A 21,437-nucleotide genomic window follows, 5' to 3' on the forward strand; every position below is an offset into this window, starting at 1 on the left:
TGAACATGGAAGTACAGATAACTTCTCTTCGAGAGCCTGTTTTCATTTCTTTTGGATATATACCCAGAAATGAGATCACTGAATCACATGGTAGTCCTATTTTTTAATTTTCTGAAGAACCTCCACACTATTTTCTGCGTTGTCTGCGCCAATTTACATCCCCACAAACAATGCACAAAGGTTCTCTTTGGGTTCTCCATGTCTTTGCTAACACTTATGTCTTGTCTTCTTTATGACAACCATCTAACAGATGAGAGATGAGAGATTATTACAGTTCTAACTTGTAACTCCCTGATGATTAGTGATGGTGAGCACCTTTTCATGTACCTGTTGGCCACTTGTATGTCTTCTTTGGAAAAATGTCAATTCATGTCTTCTGACAGTTTTTTAATTGCATTATTTGGTTTTATGCTATTGAGCTGTATGAGCTCCTTATATATTTTGAATATTAACTTTTTATCAGATACTTGATTCACAGATATTTTCTCCCATTCCATACTGTTTTTTATTTTATTTATTTTTGCTGTGCAGAGCTTTTTAGTTTGATATAGTCTCACTTTTACTTTTGGTGTCATATCCAAAAAAAATTGTTGCCAAGACCAATGTTAAGAAGCCTTTTCCCTTTGTTTTCTTCTAAGAATTTTAGTTTCAGTCTTACGTTTACATCTTTAATCCATTTAGAGTTAATTTTGTGAGTGGCATAATATAGGGGTCCAATTTCATTGTTAAGCATATATTTACTCCGTTTTCCCAACAGTATTTATTGAAGAGGCAACCCTTTCCCTGCTGAGTGTTTTTGACTCCTTTGCCAAGTATCTGCTGAATCTATATGAATGAGTTTATCTCTGGGCTCTCAATTCTGTTCCATTGGTCTATGTGTCTATTTTTATGCCAGTACCATACTGTTTTGATTATTGAAGCTTTATAGTTTAGTTTAAAACCAGCAAGTGTGATGTCTCCAGCTTTGTCCTCTTTTCTCAAGACTGCTTTGCCTATTCAAGGTCTTTTGTGATTCCATACAAATTTTAGGATAGTTTTTTTCTATTTCTGTGAAAAATGCCATTGAATTTTGATATGGGTTGCACTGAACCTATATATATGGCTTTGGGTAGTATAGACATTTTAACAATAGTAATTCTTCTGATCCACAGCAACACCAGATCCTTAACCCATTGAGCGAGGCCAGAGATCAAACCCATGTCCTCATGGATACTAAGTGGGTTCATTACCACTGAGCCACAACAGAAACTCATTATTAGTAAATCTTACTGCAAATTACAATCATTTAAATTTGGAATAAAATTAAAATGCAGGGAATATAATATTATTTTCCCAAATAGTCCAAATTGTTTTGTAATTGTTTTAATTAAGACAGCTTGAAACAATGTAGTAATCAACTAAAGATATTTCATTCCTAATTCATTTAAATAAAATAAAGCTAAAATTATTTACTGTTAAAAAGATACAAATCAGTTTCTCCACTACGTATTCTAGGCATGCAATTTTCCCATCAATTGCCATCTAAAAACTTTCAAGTCCAGGACACAGATTAATTCAAATAAATTGGTCCATTTCTATGCCCATTTTAATGCAAAACACAAAGCTGAAGCTGTAAAAGTTCATTCTTCTGATGTGATATAGTTATCCCCCTGTAATTAATGATTTTATGGTGTTGTAATAAATGATCCTTCAAAAGCAATTATCAAATAACTAATATTCAAAAAGTTAAAATTTTAATTCAGATCCAAACATTTCTTAATAATTAACATGAAGGTATTCTAATAGACTCTTGATTTGTAAGCTTGTTTACTGATTAGAAAACATTCTCAGTCATGTTTTTGCACTATTTCCTAAGTGCTGAAGCTTACCAATTCATATATTAGCGGAACATTCTACAGATTTACTCTAAATAATGTTCTATGCTAAATACCTGCAAACCTTTCCACTTTTAACATTTAGTCAACTGACAAATACTTACTGATTGCCTACTTTAATGTATTAGACCTAAAAAATGAGCTGGACCTCCTTATTCCTCACGACTCTTTGTAGAATACTGATTCTCCCTCCTACCTAAAGACACTGAGCTTTGAAACGCTGCTTGTTGGAGTCATCCAATACTCTGGGGTCATCTGTCCTCTTTCTTTAAGTATTACAACTTCTATCACTCTTTTAATGTAACTCCTATATTTTTTGGATACTTTAAAATCCACATAAATGACCTCCTTCTGCTATGGCTGACTCTTAGTTCCTTCAATCTCTCCCTCCACCAATGATCTTACTGCCAAATCCTGCCTACACAAAGATAAACTTATTTTCTACATTACCGGTTTTTCAAGCATGGTCTGTGGCCTCCTGTGAGGCTATTTCTGACACCCTTCAAAGGAGGTAGGTGAGGTCAAAACTATTTTCATAATGACACTCAGATATTATATGCTTTTTTCTCCACTAACAGTTGCATTGATGGTGCAAAAGCAATCTGAGTTAAACTAGAGATGCTTTAGCATAAATCAAGGTGATAGTGTCAAACTATATTAGCAGAACATTCTTCACTATGTACTTGCACTTAAAAAAAAAAAAAGAAACTGGACTTTTGCTTCTAAGATGGAGTAGATGTACCTTTTCCTATTCCTCCTAAGTAAAACTAAGAGTCTTGAGTATTACATATAAAACAAATAGGGCTCTGAAAGATAGAAAGAAAAAGGCAGACCAGAGCTAGTGACCTCAGGACCAGAAGAATGACAACTCACTTTAGAAGGTGAATTTTCTAAGTTGTCTTTTTGCCTCACATATCCCAGATATAGAGCTGGAGAAGCCAGGAACACAGAAAGGCCAAGGAGCACATACCATAAGAGCCCCAACAAAAGCCTATTTCCTCTAGCCAAAGGACCAGGAAAGGGGCACCTTAATGAAACTTCCAGGATCCTACACTCTCTAAAGGTCCTATGTACATCACTGATTTCTGCTGTCTCTTCACTGTTATCCCTCATTTTTTCATCCCCTAAACAATGGAGCCACAGTAGTTCCTGGACTCAGTTCTTTTCTCATCATTCTCTTGGTGACCTAATTCAGTCTCATAATTTTAAACATACTACCAATATGCTCACAAGCCTAATGGTTATCTCCATGGTAGACCTCTCTTGACCTCGGACTTAACTGTCCAAGTGCCAACCCAACATATCTACTTGCACTTAAAATGCCCCAAACCAAACTCCTAACCGCTCTTTCTTCCCCCGCAAGACCCCACCCACTATAGTTTTCTCCAGATAATGACAACCCTATCTCTTCAGGTGCACAAAAATTTGAGTCATCCTTGACTTCTCTCTCTCCTCCTCTACACTCAATCTATTAGAAAATTATGCCAACTCTGCCTTCAAAATACATCTGGTATTGTCTAGAATATTACAAATGCTTCATAACTACTTGCATTAGTTTCCTAGAGCTATCATAACAAAGTACAGGGTGGCTTAACCAACAGAAACTTATTATTTCGCCATTCTGGAGGCTAGAGGTTCAAGATCAAGGTGTTGGCAGGGCCATGCTTCCTCTGACGCTACTAGAGAAGGATCTATATTAGGCCCCTCTTCTGGCTGCTCCTAGTCATTTGGCTTGTGACAGCATAATGCCAATCTTTATGTGGCACTCTCCCTAAGTATGAGTCTGTCTCCAAATTTCTTCTTCTTATTAGGAAATTGGCCATATTGGATGATGAGCCCAATCTACTCTAGTATGACCTCAACTTAATTAATTCAACATATGAATTTCTGGAGGAAACAAATCAACTCACATAAGTCTGCAGGCTTCTGTATTGTTGTCTTCATTTGCATGTCAGCATTACCATTCTCCCACTTATTTACACTATCCCAGCCAAAACAGCCTCCCTGATAATCTTTGAGCATATTCAAGATATGCTCCAGTCTCCTTTGTACTCTCATGTAAAGCTTTTTGCATGGAGCACTCTTTTTTTCAGGTATCTTCAAGGCTTGCCCTCTCACTTCCTTCAGGTCTCAACTCATTTATCATCATCTCAGTGAGATCTTTTCTGCCTCCCTCTCTCAGAAAAATAACGACTCTCTCCTGGCCACCTGATTCTTTAATTCCCCCTTACTCTAATGTATCACATCTGGCATACTACATATATTAACTTGCTTAGGTACCTGGCATATAGGAAATGTTCAGTAAATATCTGAATAAATAAATGAACAAAACTAAAACATGGAAAGAATAGTTCTAAACATTTAAGGAGTTGATCCTTAGATGTGGTCCATTCACTGAGTTTATTAACTTAGCTGTTATGCAAAGGGATTATATGAAAATTTAAAGCTTAATTTCAACTGCAAACATAATCATTTTTTTTTTAAAAGGTTGGGGTATTATTAAAAAACCATGGGTGTTCCCGTTGTGGCACAGCAGAAACGAATCCAACTAGTATCCGTGAGCATGTGGGTTCCATCCCTGGCCTCACTCAGTGGGATGGGGATCCTGTACTGTCATGAGCTGTGTGACGCAAGTCACAAACATGGCTCTGATCCTGCATTGCTGTGGCTGTGGTGTTGGCCAGCAGCTATAGCTCCGATTCAACCCCTAGCCTGGGAAATTTCCATATGCTACAGGTGGAGCCCTAAAAAGCAAAATAAATAAATACACTAATGTAAATCACATTACATATTTTCAGCTGTGTGCTAGTTATTTTCTCATTGATGTAACAACTATAATTTGAACTTAGCCAATCTAAAATCAAATGATTCATCTTTCCCTACAGATCTACTCCAAACACAACTGACGAGTTTGACTTTTGCTGTCTCTTCCATTTATTCCTTTCTGCATCTTTTGCCCCAACTCTAGTCCAGGCTCATTTCCTCTAATGGAAGCAGTTACAAGAGCCTCAAAACCATTTAGCCTATGTGGTTCACCCTCCTCTACCCACCTATTCAATATGCTTTCACAGCAATGTTTCTAAAGCATGTTTGTTGCTCTAGTCTACAATACTTCCTCTTACTGCTTAAAAAATGAAATAAAGCACCTTAGTATGGTTTTCAAGACACTCCATGACCTACCCCATGCACCTTTCTAGTCTTTTTCCTTCCTTCATACTTTATAACCCACTAAGACCAGACTATGTGGCATTCCTTGGCCTTCATTCCCATCTGCATGCCTTTGCCTAATTCCCTCCATCCGAAATTCCTCTTCTTTAGTATCTAATAATACCCTAATCACTGTTTTAGGTCTATCTCAAATATTATCACCTTATGAAGCTGTAGCAGATGTGCCTGGGTCGGTTCTTTGTATCTAATGGTTATCACTTATCACATTCTGCATATAGTCATATATGAGTATGTCATATATGACATTTCTTAGATTAAAGAAATGTATCTACAGCCTCACAGACAGAGAGCAAACTAATGGTTACCAATGGTGAGAAGGAAGTGGGGAAGGGCAAGACAGAAGTAGGGGACTAAGAGGTAAAAACTACCAAATATAAAATAAATAAGCTGCAAGGATATATTGTACAGTACAGAGTATATAACCTATATTTTATAACTATGTAAACCTTTAAAGTATAACTTAAAAAACTGTGAATCACTATGCTGTACACCTGAAACTTATACAAATACTATACATCAACTATATCTCAATTAAAAAAATACACCTAGGAGTTCCCATCTTGGCTCAGTGGTTAAAGAACCCAACTAGCATCCATGAGGACACGGGTTCGATCCCTGGCCTTGCTCAGTAGGTTAGGGATCCGGCATTGCCATGAGCTGTGGTGTAGTCACAGATGTGGCTCAGATCTGACATTGCTGTGGCTCTGGCATAGGCCAGAGGCTACAGCTCTGAGTGGACCCGTAGCCTGGGAACCTCCATATGCTACAGATGCAGCCCTAAAAAGACAAACAACAAAAAACAACAACCAAAAAAACCCCAAAACATCTAAAACACTTTCACATCCCATAAGCACCTTGAACAATGCACTGTACATAATAAGACTCAAAACAAACATATAGAAAGTGATCCAATATATCAGATTTCAAATAAGAGACGATATAATGAAATTAAATTACTTACAATATATACAGTCTGATCTTTGAGATTTTCAGCTTTGGTTATTTGTTTAAACAAGCGAACAAAGTCATTAAATGTTTCACAAGTTATTTCAGCAGAACAGTCATCCTCTGAAGAACTAAGATGATTTAACTTGTTTAAAATTTTTTCCAAAAGCAGCCTCAAGGTAAAGCACTCCACACAATTCACAAAGACATGTGGCAGCTGAAAAAAAAAAAAAAAAAAAAAACAGAAACAAAGTGTAAACAGAAAACACAACAATATCTGCTGGATATTTCCCATTTGCCCTTCTAAATCTCTATCTCACCATTCTCTACATTCCTCTGTGCTCTAGGAGGCTGACCACTAAAGACTGTATCACCCAGACTCTTGTTTTCTGGCTCTGGTTGTATCAGTCAGTTAGAAGAACCAGGAGACCAAAGGAGGTAGGGTAAGAGAAAGAAACTGAGTATTTATTCCCTTGACCCCCATCCCCACCCCTCAGTGACCCACAGTTTGACAGTAGCGCCACCTTCTACCAAAGACAATACATCTTGAGTTGGGCAGCCCCTCATCAAAGACTAAGGTTCTTGCTGGAGTGCGGTAACAGTTCCTTCCTGTGGTCTATTCCAGTCTGAGGGAGTTGGGTAAAAGCTCCCACCGTGTCACAGCCCCTTATTAATTCTTTTAACATTTTTTCAACAATTGTAAAATAGTCCCTTCACTAAACTCACTTCAGTAATTTGAGTTTTCATTTATTTCCCACAGGGCTTCAAAACAAACTTGCAATTTCCTCTAAAGAATTCTTACAAAGAAATCCAAGGACATGATAACGTTAAAATTCTAGTGGGAATTTCGTACTTATAATTTTAAGATAATATTTTTAATAGTGAACAGACCCAGGCCCAAAAAAAAAAGAAGAAGAATTTAAGAGGGAGTTCTCTGATGACCTAGTAGGTTAAGACTCCGGCACTTTCACCACTGTGGCTCAGGTCACTGCTGTGATGCAGGTTTGATCCCTAGCCTAGAAACTTCCACATGCCATGTGTGTGGCAAAAAAGGAAAGAAAAGAAAAAGAGCGGAACAGAACCTGAAATAAACGTTGCAACACTCATTCAAAAAAAAAAAAAAAAGAATTCTAAGAGTTAGAAACCATAATAATCCTCTTATGAGGATTGAAAACTAGCTTTTCGTTTAGAAACTTAACAAAATGGAAGTAATTCCAGATGTAACAAGAAAACTAAACTTACAGATACAGCGTGTCTTCCAAATAAAATCCCAAAAGCAGTACTGATCATTCAGAGGAAGCTTGTGGCATCTGGCACAAACAATGGAACCTACGACTATTTTTAGTGATATACTGTAATTCTCACCCAATAAGGAGGCTTTTCTTTCTCAGAGTAACAGTGTAACTAAGGCTACATTACATTTACTCAAGCACAATTTCACTAGCATTTTCTGACTTCCTTTACCCCCACTCCTTTATGAACTAGAGTCTACAAAATCTCCATTATAGTGTATTGCTAACTGCTATCTGTGTGTTATCTATAACCTTTAATATAAGTATATTCTAAGTCTCTTTGTATACCTGTACCTGAAGAAGTGATGATAATCATTTACTACAGTGATGCAGTAATGGCAAAAATCATCATGCATTAAAAAATGAAATTCAGCCCTTAAATAGGGAACTGTCATATTCAGTTGTCATGCTTTTATACAATACAGGTATTTTTGGACAGTTCATGCAAGGAGTTACAAATGCAAAGGTAACTAAGCCAGGACCTTTCACACTCAGGTTCTTAAGTCTGGTATGAAGCCCACGCATCAGTATTTGGTAAGGCACAGGCAATCTTCAGGATCGAAGGCTAAAACCCACAAGTTGAAACATGCCAAGAACTGTGCTACGGGTAATCTCAGGAAACTCAGTTTCACACCAGAGAAACACAAACATACATCAGAGCTGAAAGGGATAAATATTATGACAGGTTTAAGCATAACAAAGGGGCATCTAACACAGACTAGAGAGTTAAGAAAGGCTACCCAGAGTATAAATAGAAGAAAATCTAGCAAAATAAATGAGCATTTCCCAAACAATAGCCAAGGTGGAGTGAATGAGTAAAAGAAAACCATTCCAAGCAGAGGGAGCAGTACGTGCCAAGGGTTAAAGAGACAGCAAGAACTCCAAGTAGTCCAGTATGTCAGACAAAACACCAAAAATCCAGAACTCCCTGGTGGCCTAGCAGTTATGGATTCCACACTGTCACTGCTGAGGCTTGGGTTGGATCCCTGGCCCAGGTCCAGATGCTCAGGACCAGCAAACAAAAACAAAAACAAACAAAAACCCACGCATACTCTGAGTTAGAGCTAAGGACTAGGGGTAGCAAACCACAGCCTTCAGGCCAGCCACCTATTTTGATATATAAAGTTTTATGAGAACACAGCCATGCCTGTTCAGATAGATACTGTCCATGGCTGCTTTCATACTAAGGTAGAGTTGAGTAGTTGTAATAAAAACTACATGGCCCACAAACCTAAAATACTTACTATCTGGCCCCTTAAAAAAAATTTGCCCATCCCTGGCTTAGGATATGAAGAAGGGTGTGTGGCAATAATCAGGAAAATAGCAGCTAACATTTACTGAGAGCTTATTATATACTAAGTATTGTAATAAGCACTTTTCATGTATTACTCACCGAATTCTCACAATTCCCAAATTTTGTCACTATTAGCCTACTTTTCAGATGGGGAAAGCACTAAGGGGTGGACCCAGAAGAACATGAGTTTGTCAGACTCTATCCCAAACTCCTAGGCATTATATTATCAAAGATAAACCAAATTCAGCTCATAAAGGGTCTTATGTATCAGGCAAATACCTGGACATTTTTCTGAAGATCTAAGGTAAGATTTTCAAGGATTAGCTTACAGGATGAAGAAGAGACCACGCTTAGGAAACCACTATAGAAGTAAATGGAAGAAACAACGGTGGTTCAAACTCAGATAGCACCAATGGCTATGATTAAAGCTACACAGAGTCAAGATTAATGATTTAGAATCAAGAGGAATTTACTGGTTCAATTTACTGAGAGTGAGGATAAAGAAAGAGTACAGGGGAGTTCATGTCATGGGGTAGCAAAAACAAATCCAACTAGGAACCATGAGGTTGCAGGTTCGATCCCTGGCCTCGCTCAGTGGGTTAGGGATCTGGCATTGCAAGTGGTGTAGGTCACAGACATGGCTTGGATCTGATGTTGCTATGGCTGTGGTGTAGGCTGGCAGCTGTAGCTCTGACTGGACCCCTACCTAGCCTGGGAACCTCTGTGTGCCACAGGTGCAGCCCTAAAAAGTCAAAAAAAAAAAAAAAAAGGCATAGAGCAAGTTGAAACAACTGTGTGAATGGTGAGAGGCAAAACACAAAGAAGGGTAAAGATGATATATTTAGTTTTGTAATTGTAGAGATTCAGACTTATTAGTATCAATATTACAAATATGTACAATGGAAAAGGAAGCTTTTAATATTTTAAAGAATTTATTATTCTGTTTGTATTCCCTCAATTATTATCAGCCAATGAAAGTTAGAAAGGGGAATTTGGCTCAACTTAAAAAATACTTTCTAAATGGGCAAAAGACCTCAACAGACACTTCTCCAAAGAGGATATACACATGGCTAGCAGGCACATGAAAAAATGCTCAACATCACTAATTATTAGAGAAATGCAAATCAAAACTACTATGAGGTACCACCTCATACCAGTCAGAATGGCTATCATTAACAAGTCCACAAGTAACAAATGCTGGAGAGGATGTGGAGAACAGGGAACCCTCCTACATTGTCGGTGAGAATGTAAACTGGTACAACCACTATGGAGAACAGTATAGAGATACCTCAGAAACTAAACAAAGAACTACCATACGATCCAGCAACCCCACCCTTGGGCACATAGCTGGACAAAACTTTCCCTGAAAAAGACACATGCACCCATACATTCACTGCAGCACTACTCACAATAGCGAAGACATGGAAACAACCTAAATGTCCATCAACAAATGAATGGATTAAGAAGATGTGGTATATATACACAATGGACTACTACTCGGCCATAAAAAAGAATAAAATAATGTCATTTGCAGCAACATGGGATAGAACTAGAGACTCTCATACTAAGTGAAGTAAGTCAGAAAGAGAAAGACAAATACCATGTGGTATCACTCATATCTGGAATCTAATTAACAGCACAAATGAACCTTTCCACCGAAAAGAAAATCATGGACTTGCAGAATAGACTTGTGGTTGCCAAGGAGGAAGGGGAGGGATTGGGATGGATCAGGAGTCTGGGGTTAACAGATGCAAACTATTGCTTCTGGAGTGGATAAGCAATGAGATCTGCTGTATAGCACTAGTCACTTATGACAGAACATGATGGAGGATAACGTGAGAAAAAGAATGTATATTTATGTGTGACTGGGTCACTCTGCTGTACAGTAGAAATTGATAGGAGCTCCCGTCATGGCACAGTGGTTAATGAATCCGACTAGGAACCATGAGGTTGTGGGTTCAATCCCTGGCCCTGCTCAGTGGGTTAAGGATCCTGCATTGCCTCCATTGTGGTGTAGGCCAGCAGCTGCAGCTCTGATTCGACCCCCAGCCTGGGAACATCTATATGCCACAGGTGTTGTCTTTAAAAAAAAAAAAAAAAGAATAGCAAAAGGTAAACTAGACCAGCCATCTCCCAGATTCCTTCTATTTCTAAGAGGCTACGAGTGAAAATCAATAAACACTGAGTTTGAGGAATTCTTACCTCTAAAGTTTTCAACAAAGTTTGTGTTACATAAGTCTTTCCACTGGCAGTATGTCCATAAATAAAAATGGATGGAAAGCTGAAATGATGCCTCTACAAGAGAAGAGACAAATATCAGTTTGTACATACAAAAAATAAACATTTATCAAATTGTGAGAAAGTTTTATGTGGTACAGTAAAAAAGTCAATCCAAATTGTTTCAACAGTAAGCATTTAATGGATTCATCATCACACTTTGAACTTACTTGAACTACACTCTATTCTCTCCTGAAATTTCTGGAAAATGATATATATCTATTGGTATTACATACTACATACTACTATATATGTATGTATATATGTACATAAACTTTTTATTAAATTTTAGATTTGTATATATAAATGCTTGTGTTTTCAAATTTATGAGAGATTTAAGAGATTCTTCAAGAATAATCTTGACCGTACTCCACTTTTTTCACAACTCCTTCTTTATAGAAACTAATCTAATTCCACAGGATGCAATTTCACTCTACACTTTAAAGCTTTGAAAACTAAGCATATGTAATCATAGGATTAGAAAGAACTTCAAGAGCCCTCTGTTCTTAGGAAAGCTTACAGAATACTTCTGAATTATGCATACTACATTTTTATTCTAGCCTAAATGTATACATTTCATAAAATAAAACGATGATAAAATCTACATAGCATATATTTCAAAATACATATTCCCAAGTACATTATGAGTCAGCTACCTAGAGAAAAGTAAAAATTGTCGAACTCCCCTCTATTAGTCTGGTCAAATGCGTTTCATTCATTCAATGAACATGTACTAGACACCTACAACATGCTGAAAACCATGATGCACTGATGAGTACGAAAATTAGCTAAAGACAAAATCTGCTTTGAAGGAACTCACAGTCTAGTGGGAAGAGAGACATTTAACAAATAATCACAAGAAAACTGGATAATGCAATTTGCATGAAAAAGTAAAGTTTCTATCTATGATCATTATCTACAACAGTACAGTTGACCCTTGAACAACACAGGTTTGAACTGCATGGGTCCCCTTATACACGCATTTTTTTCAATAAATATACTGGAAAATTTTTTGCAGATTTGCAACAATTTGAAAAAACAGATGAACCAGGTAGTCTAAAAATACAGAAAAAATTATGTGTGCCATGCAACATAAAATATATGTAGATACTAACATATCCTTACACAGGCATAAAGTGGTATTTCAAATAAAATTGTGTTAATTCTCTGTAACTTTGCTTTCAAAGGATTACATTACCATACACACCATTTGGTATGCATGTGACTCCCAAACTCCTCCTCCTTCTCTCTCCCTCCCTTCTGTAACTGAAGAAACTGTGTATCGGCCTATCATCACAGAGAAGCAATTTTTTTAAAAAACTTAACAATGTGTCTCCAACACTGTATTGTAAATATGAGGGTAATACTGTATGCCAAAAACTTTATAACAATTCATTTATGAGTATATAAGTAGGTTACCAGGAAGCAATCCTATCCATTACAGTAGGCTACATAAAGCAGTCATATTGTTGCTGCTTTGTTATCAATGCATGAATCATTATACCTGCAAGTATAAAATTTTTTTTCACATCACCTTTTCATTTTTTATTTATTTATTTATTTATTTTGTCTTTTTGCTATTTCTTTGGGCCGCTCCCACAGCATATGGAGGTTCCCAGGCTAGGGGTCGAATCGGAGCTGTAGTCTCCGGCCTACACCAGAGCCAGAGTGACGCGGGATCCGAGCCGAGTCTGCAACCTACACCACAGCTCACGGCAACGCCGGATCGTTAACCCACTGAGCAAGGGCAGGGACCGAACCCGCAACCTCGTGGTTCCTAGTCGGATTCGTTAACCACTGCGCCACGACGGGAACTCCACCTTTTCATTTTTGATGTTGAGTTTTAGTAATACGTATAACTACTCCAGTGTTTTGTATTATTAAGACAGGAATGACGTAGGTACTGACAGACAATTCATTTTATAAACAGACAATGTAAACTCAGGGTATTGATAAATACAGCGGAGTACTGTAAATGTATTTCTTTTGCTTATAATTTCCTTAACATTTCCTTTACCTTATTATAAGAATACAGAGTGTAACACAAATAACATGCAAAATATGTGTGAACTGTTTATCAGTAAGGCTATCAATACTTAAATTTGGAGGGAGTCAAAAGTTACATGCCGATTTTCCAGGCCACAGAGGGTCAGGACCCCCTAACTTCATGTGATCCAAAGGTCAACCATAATCACAAAGATTATTACATTCCAGCCACCAGGTTACGAATGTCCTTTTTACAAGACACTACGCAAACACTTCTGTTGTATAAAACCCTGTTCAGTGGGGTAGGAAGCAACTTCGAGTAGCTACTCTGGACTAACACCCTCTCAAAGCTGTAGCATGTGTAAAAAATAACACGTTGGTGCCAGCGAGCTCTAATGCAGGCCGGTCCTTCCTGGGCAGTTTTCCTCAAAAGAGACTTCTCAGAAGTTATCTGAGTGAGAAGTGGGGTTGACCTACAACATCCCCTCTCCCATGCAAAAGATGGTCTAGAGGGCCCCCCCCCCCCCGCCCCACTCCAACAAAAATTTAAAAATTGGAACATGTCGCCGGACCACAGAATTGTTTGCCTCCGGAATCTGGAAAAGAGAGTTGGACCACAATACCTCTCCAAACAGGGACTGCAACGTGGACACTTGGGACTCGCGACAAAGCACTATGTTTTCCAGGTGAGGCATTCTGGCGAGCACGAGCAAACAAAGCGGCCTGCAGCCCCCCTCCCTGTCTGCGCAAGGGTCTCAGCGCTCCCGCCGGAAACCAGACTCGCGGGCTTGTGGGAGGAGCTGGCGTGGCCGTGCGTCGCCATGACGTCAGCGCGCAAAAGGCCCGTCGGCAACGCCGTAGTCTTCCCAGCGCCAAGCGCTGGGCGTTGATGTTTTGCGCCACCGGGCAGAATGGTGTTGCAGAACCTGCTTCGTTGCGCTGGGCTTCTCGGGTGCGGCGTCTTGCCACCCGTTGGTCGCGAGGACAGTGCGGGGATGTGCGAACAGAAAGCGGCGGAAGGAGCTCAGGAACCCTGTGGGCTCCCAGTGAACAACGAACCTGTGCCTTTGGTTTTCCTGCTTTGCGGCCCCAAATTTAGAAACTTTTAAGCCCTGGGAGCTTTGTCACGTAGCCCCACCGAGGAGGGGAAGGCGGTCGCGGAGGTAGACCCGCCTTCTTAGAGGGGCAGGCCGAAAGCGGGCTCAGAAGACCGGTAGTCTCAAAAGCTGGGTTTTTTCCCCCTGATGAGAGTGTGGGAAATTAATGGCGTTTGGTGTAAAAAAGACCGATAGAGTTGAAGAAACAGCTTGGAATTATTACTCAGTGCAAGCTACAAAACAGATCTGGAAAAAAAGCCTTTCCTCCTAATGGGAGGAAGTCCCTTTGTAAGTGGGTGAGGGAGACAAGAGTGAAAAACAATGCTGCTTTTAGCATAAGGCTTTCCATTTATTTGTGGAATTACCTACTGGAAACCAAACACTCTAGAAGATTCTGGAAACAAAAAGATTCAGAGGCGTTCCCTGGTTAGGCATTTCCGGCTAAGGATTGGGGTTATCATTGTGAGTCGGGTTCAGTCCCTGGCCTGGAAACTTACGCAGGTGCTACTGGATGCAGCCGAAAGGAAAAAGACATGTAGAAAGAAATGTATGATGAAAACAGGATTTGAAGCTGTTGGGTTGGGCCACTGACTCAACTACTTCCAAAGAGATCTTGAAAGAATTGTTGACCCATTCATTTTGAAAATTAACTTCCTTTTCTATAAAAGAGTGATAATAATAGCTGAGTTATTGCTAGGGGTAAAAGATTATATACTTAGTGCCTGATGTACAATGATTTAAGTCATGGGCATCATAATCAGAATCTTGTGTTTGTAATAGCCAAAAAGATCTTTTGATAGTCATGGTGTCTAACTTACCAGCTAGTCAAAATCAAATTTTAACCAATTCAAGTGCAGTTAAGTCCTTTAAGACAATTATAAAGGGTACAGTGGGACCATCCATCAAATCTTTCAGTGTTTCTTCCTAAGGGAAGCTTCTCACCTTGTGCTTCTCGTCTTTAAGCTCACGTTCAGCCTCCCTGGCCTCCTTGCTTTCTCTGGACCATGCTGAGCCTGCTCCAACTTCTTGTGACTCTGTTCTGGCAGCTATTTACATAGCATTTACATAGTATTAGATATTATAAGTAATCTAGAAGTGACTTAAAATATATGGGAGGATGTGCATCAGTTATACACAAATACATCATCTTTTTATGAGACTTGAGCATCTGCGGAGTCAATCCTCATGAACAGCGAGGGGCCACTGTACTCACATTGATTAGTTTTCATAGTAATCATGTTTGGAAACAACCAGGGATGTTAAGTGATTAAAATACTTACCTATTTTATCAAGAGTAAGAGCCATAACGCAATATACTCTGAAGCATAACTTTTTTATTGTGTCAAAATTGTGGAACAACTCTATTAAAACTATACCAAAATATAAAATGCAAAAAAATGGTGTAAGTTTAAGGAAAAGTTAACAAATCCACCACTATAGCAGAAGATTTCAATGGCATATTTCTAAATAATTCTTAGGTTTAAGCAGACAAAAATAGTAAGGATATAGGAGGTTTGAAAAACAGAATCAACAAGCTTGATTTGCCAGATACACACCTTTCCTGCACTGGAAATGGAACCCTCCTGCACTGTTGGTGGGAATGTAAATTGGTACAACCACTATGGAGAACAGTATGGATGTATCTTAGAAAACTATACATAGAACTACCATATGACCCAGCAATCCCACTCTTGGGCATATATCCAGACAAAACTTTCCTTGAAAAAGACACATTCACCCATAAGTTCACTGCAGCACTATTCACAATAGCCAAGACATGAAAACAACCTAAATGTCCATTGACAGATGAATGGATTAAGAAGATGTGGATTGTATACACAATGGAATACTATTCAGCCATAGAAAAGAACAAAATCATGCTATTTGCAGCAACCTGGATGGAACTAGAGCCTCTCATACTGGGTGAAATAAGTCAGAAAGAGAAAGACAAATACCATATATCACATATCTGAAATCCAATATATGGCACAAATGAACCTTTCCACAGAAAAGAAAATCATGAACATGGGGAACAGACATGTGGTTGCCAAGGGGGAGGGAGGGGGATGGATTGGGAGTCTGGAGTTAATAGATGCATTTGGAATGGATAAGCAGTGAGATCCTGCTGTATAGAACTGGGAACTATATTTAGTCACTTACAATGGAGCATGGTAATGTGAGAAAAAAGAATGCATATATATGTGTGTGTGACTGGGTCACCTTGCTGTACAATGGAAAATCGACAGAAAACTGTAAACCAGCTATAATGGAAAAAACAAAAATCATTGAAAAAATAAAAATACGTTATACTTACAAAAAAAAAAAAAAAATCAAGTTAGGAGTTCCTGTTGTGGGCCAGCAGGTTAAGCAACCAACATAATATCTGTGTAGATGCGTTTCAGTCCCTGGCTTGACTCAGTGGGTTAGGGGTCCGGTGTTGCAGAAAGCTAAGACATGGGTCGCAGATAAGGCTTGGAGCTGGTGTTGCTGTGATTGCCTAGCCAATGGGCTAGACGGGCAGCTGCAGCTCAGATGAGACCCCTCGTCTGGGAGCTTCTATGTGCCACAGGTATGGCCATAAATAAACAAATAACTCAAGGGAAAATATCAGATTTCTAAAAACATATAACACTAGCAATAAGAAATAGTTAAATCTTGTAGAATGCATTTTATAAGAGGGAAGTAGAGACTTAAAAAACTAGAAACTAAAGCTGAATTCAACTTAACAAGACAAAAAAAAAACCCCAAAAGTATACAAAGAAGGAAAAATAAAGATTAAATATAGAAAATTATAAAATAGACAACAAATATCAAATAGGGAGAATCAATAAAGCCAAGGTTGTCTTTTAAAAAAGTAACATACCAGAGGTATAATTTGATAATAAGTAGAAATGTTTTCATAAATAAATATGCAGTTAAAATTATAGCGAGAATAATATTGAAAAACTTGATGCTAATAAACTTAGTCTTACTGTCTCAGTGTTTGTGTTCCCCGCCCCCCATCATATATTGAAATCCAACTGCCCAATATGGTGGTTTTAGGAGGTGGGGCCTTTGGAAAGTGATTAAGTCGAGAGGGTGGAGCCCTCCTGATAGGATTATTGCTCTTATAGCTGAGGATCCACAGAGCTCCCTGCTCCTTCTACCCCTTGAGCATTTGGTTGAAGAGCAGCAGCTGTGGAACCAGGAAGCGCGCTCTCAGCAGAGCCTGAAAATGCTGGTACCTGGATCTTGGACTTCTCAGACTCCCAAACTGTGAGAAATGGTTTTCGGTTGCTTATAAGCTACCCTGTCAGTGGTGTTTCATTATAGCAGTCTGAATGGACTATGACAGTCGTTTGAATGATTTGTTTGTGTTTTTTTTTCAGTGTTCTTGCTGCACACTTAGCTTTTGGCCTTTCCCACTTGCCATTCAGAAGTGGTCTCTTGCCACATTCTTACTTCTCCCCCAGAAACAGAATGTTGCTTTTTGTGACTTAGTATCTGCTTATCTGATTGGTGGGTGAGAGAGTGTCTTTGTCCATCTTGTCCTGCTTCGGTCTTAGGCAAACTCTGGACATCAAGAGTGTTTTTTTCCCTCCGTAAACCTGTACTCCCCATAGCAGTTGAACTCTTCAGTGTGTCTTTTGAAGATCTTGTGTGGGAGCATATTTTCTGCTGTGCTTCTAGGAGGAGAGGGTTTTTCCTTTCACCCTCCTCCCAGACGTAGGTTCAGGCTTAAGACTTTTGTTTTATAGAGAACAAGGGTCTAAGCAGGGCTTTTGTTCACTTCTCAGTTCCTGACATTTCTCAAAGTTCTTTTCCCGTCTTTGTGGTGGGCATCCAGTGGAGTTCTGAGGAGAGAAGCCTATGAGGGGGTGTGGGCTCCCCTTCTGTCTGTGGCTCTGCATTGGCCACAGTCGGCCTTTAACGAATTATCTAAATTTTTGGCTGAATATTTTTACCTGCTTGTATGGCACCTGTCTTTTCCCCAGCCCCTATTTTACCACAGGTGAGTTGGGTCTCCCATCCCATCTCTCCTGGGAGGAGCCTACTTAGTTTTCCTGTAATCTTCACTCACTGATGGGTTAAAGAAAAAAAAAATTTTTTTTTGGTTTATCCAGCTTTTTGTTGTTGTTAGGGTAGATGTGATGTTCTTTCCAGATCTTTACAATCTAGATAATAGTGGAACACAACTAAATATTTTTTAAACCCAGGCAGTTCCCTTGTTTCATTTCCCTTTTTACTCATCCTTTCTGCCCTTGGTTTGAACCTTCCATCTGAAAGTACTTTCATTATTGATTCAGGCTGCATTTTCTAGGCAGCCAAACCTAACACATCTGCCTATCATAAGTCTAAGCCCCAATGCTATATAACACCCCCAATTTTCTCAAAAAATTTTCTTATCAAGTCTCATAGGAATCTATCATTTACACTTGTTATAGCACCTACAACTATCAACTTTCTGTTACAGGTATTTGTGCCTATGGTTTTTTTCAGGCAACAATTAAATATGAAAATACCCAGATTCATTTATTAATTCCTTCATTTATTAATCTAGCATTTATTGAGAACTGATAATGCTGGAGTGCAGTGGGATGCAGTGTGACCTAGAGAGACACTGTACCCATCCTTGTGAAAAATTGGAATCTGGCAGAGAAGACAAGCAGTGAAGATGTAATTAGACCCTTATTGAGTGCTCCAAATGCCGAGTCTCATTAAATAATAATGATTAATATAAATACTTTAAAAATGAATGAGTGGTTGAACAAATGTACGAGTAATAATCCCTTATCCACATTTTTTCCCTCTCTTCTTTGTTACATTTAGCCTAAACTATAATGTTTCTTATGGTCCCTATCACATTACTTGAGAAGTTCACTTCTTATAGCCCCAGGAAATATTTTGCACAAAACCCTTTCTTTGATAAATGCTCAAAAAGGATCTCTTTCTAAGCATTGGGTTTTCATTACAGGACCACAGTATTCAGTGTTTTATACTATCTGAGAACTACTAACATATATTAGAAGTCTTTTAAAAAATTTCACTGAATAGGACAAATATTTTAAAATTCATCTCTACTCAAATTCATTTCAATGACATAATTTAAAAAATTATACCACCCAAGAAAAAGTAATAAGGATATGTAATGAAACTATATTCAAAAGTAATTTATGTCATGAAATAAAAGAAAATCCAATATCAGAGTGAGATTAAATCAATATTAAGTTGAAAAAGCAATTTTGTTAACTTTTCCACTGCAATAGCCAGATCCATTATTTTTACATTACGTTTTTTTTAAAACTTTCAATATTGCATTTCTGAGGAGAATTTATTGGACAGGGTGATTTAACACTTCTTAAAAGACATTATATTTGCTTTTACTAGTGAATATTCATGATTACTTTCTTATTCAAAAGACTAATAATGAAACATAGGCTCTAGAGTTAAATAGACTTGACTTAGAATCTTGGCTCCAACACTCATTAACTGTGACCTTAGGCATATTAGAAATTACTTTTCTAAGTCTTTTTTTTTTTTCTCATCTCTAAAGTGAGGAAAATAAAAATAAAGCCTACCTCACAAGGCTGGCTTTCCTTTATCTTCAAGAGGAGATGATCCCCACCCACACTGAACATCCCCAGCAGCCTTGCTGTCCTTCATTACAATGCAAGCACCACAGTAAGAGGCAGAGATATTGCTGGCTTTGCTTTATGTGTTCTCCCCAGCACCTTGAATAATGACTAGCATGTATGATGCTCAGCTAATATTTATCAATGAAAGTTACATGATGTGTTTAACACAGTGCCCAGCACATGACAAATACCCAATATATACTATGATTATAATTATTTTTTGATGAATCAGCCTGACCAGCATTAAACTTATTTGTCTACCTGCCGCCCCCATAGTTGTTCCATCTGTGTAAATTGGCATTACATTTTTCCAGTTGCTTAGGCCAATAGTTTTAAAGTCATATTTCTTTTCCTTTTTTCTTAAAACTCACAAATCCATCATAAATCCTGGCTATAACTTCAAAATATGGTTCTCAGTCACTCCTCCATGAGTGTCCAGAATTTCTACATGTCTTGTAAGCAAGAGGCTAACTGCCCTTTTTCCAGGACTGTCTATTCCAGGGTGTTGAGCTAGCCAACAGCTATCGAAGCCATAGTATCTCCCTCTGGGGCAAAGGATTTCTTTCTGGTGTAATAAAGATAATCTCTCAGGAGTCAAATGCAGGTGTATTTACTATCCATTATAAAAGGTCCAGGTTCCCCATGTTTAGGGTTCCCTTTGATGTAACAAAACCCACTGCCTGTGCAGATGTTACCTGGTCTGTAGAAATCAGGGCTTGAGTAACCCACACCAACATGCTGGGACTGGGACATAAAATCAAAAGTGCACATCATAGAAGACTTGCTGAAGAAAATGATGTGATATAAATACAGAAATAGAAGTAGGAGTTAGCCAGGTAAGTAAGAAGAAGGTATAGTGTTGCAGTGCTAGAAAGAGCATAAAAACATTAGAAAAGCTGCAGGTGTTTGAACAGAGCCAGGGCATCGGGTACTAGGTAGAGAGAAGGCTGAGGGAGAATTTAAAAAAAAAAACAAACTTGGAGAGGTAAGAGTGTCCTGGGTATAAAAGATCATATAGGCCATAACAGAGTTTAGATAGGATCTCAAAGATTATAGGGAGCCATTGAAGGATTTCGAGCGGGGATTTTTTACATCTTAGAAACATCACAGTGGCCACAGTATTGAGAACAGTATTAAACAGGCAAGATTGGAAACACAGAGACCTTTTAAATCTCTGATTTGGGAAACTGGTTTAGAGGTTTTTAAGAAATTCAAATAGGAAATGGCAGAAGGAAGGTCAGTTAAGGACTGAAATCTTGCATGGATTGTGATGTTTTCAAGTTTCCCATCTGTAGATTTCAAATAAAAACTGCATTAAACCATAAAAACACTTGCAAGGAAATTCAGTTATGTTCTGATACTTCCCTGTGTAAATATGGTCTTGTCTGATAGATCAAATATTAAAAACTTCCCCCATTTTTTTCCTTTTTAAAAAAATTCCAAGTGTTTTAGAGAAATTGGTGATCAAATATCTGGAAAAACTTCCTCCTACTTGTCAGGATGTAAATTAATTACTAGTTTGAACGACATAGAACATTAAGTGACAGAAATCAAAGGGTTCTTAAAGGTCTTTTTCCATGTCTTTTTAAACATTTTTATTAAATAATAATCATATATTATGTACACACTGGTTTCTCAGTTCTTTACTGGTGATGTTTCTCTCTTAGAACTGTTTCATGATTCTGTTAGTGAAGCCCTTCCTGTTACAGAGATAACTCATAAAATTACATCCATTTACTCTTAAACTCTGGACACAATTTGGTCACTGCTTCAATGGTGTTGTGGTGAGGGGTGGGGGAAAATTAAATGCCTCTTGCTTTTATATTTAA

At 38.3% G+C, this 21,437-nt stretch overlaps 1 protein-coding gene across 23 annotated transcripts in view; it reads right to left on the reverse strand.

The window, feature by feature from the left end:
* Positions 1 to 21,437, reverse strand: part of ORC5 (origin recognition complex subunit 5) — a 1,223,002-nt gene that overhangs the window by 155,391 nt on the left and 1,046,174 nt on the right. For 22 of the 23 annotated variants that reach the window (XR_014816072.1, XR_014816074.1, XR_014816075.1 and 19 more), the window contains exons 1-3: positions 13,520 to 13,678; positions 10,836 to 10,928; positions 6,064 to 6,264 (exon numbers count right to left, since the gene is read on the reverse strand). Coding sequence is in view for 3 of the 23 variants with exons in the window: in XM_084977444.1 (XP_084833570.1) it covers positions 6,064 to 6,264; positions 10,836 to 10,928; positions 13,520 to 13,591 (366 nt within the window). In the remaining 20 variants the exon portion in view is untranslated. Of the gene's footprint in view, positions 1 to 6,063; positions 10,684 to 10,835; positions 10,929 to 13,519; positions 13,679 to 21,437 lie in introns of those variants that run through there. The other variant, XM_084977445.1, reaches the window with a different exon arrangement.

The sequence above is a fragment of the Sus scrofa genome, chromosome 9 (assembly GCF_054392235.1).
Source record: "Sus scrofa isolate SSC_HxYL_T2T_F1_AM1 chromosome 9, Sscrofa_HxYL_maternal_Yorkshire_Landrace_v2.0, whole genome shotgun sequence".
Lineage (NCBI taxonomy): Eukaryota > Metazoa > Chordata > Mammalia > Artiodactyla > Suidae > Sus > Sus scrofa.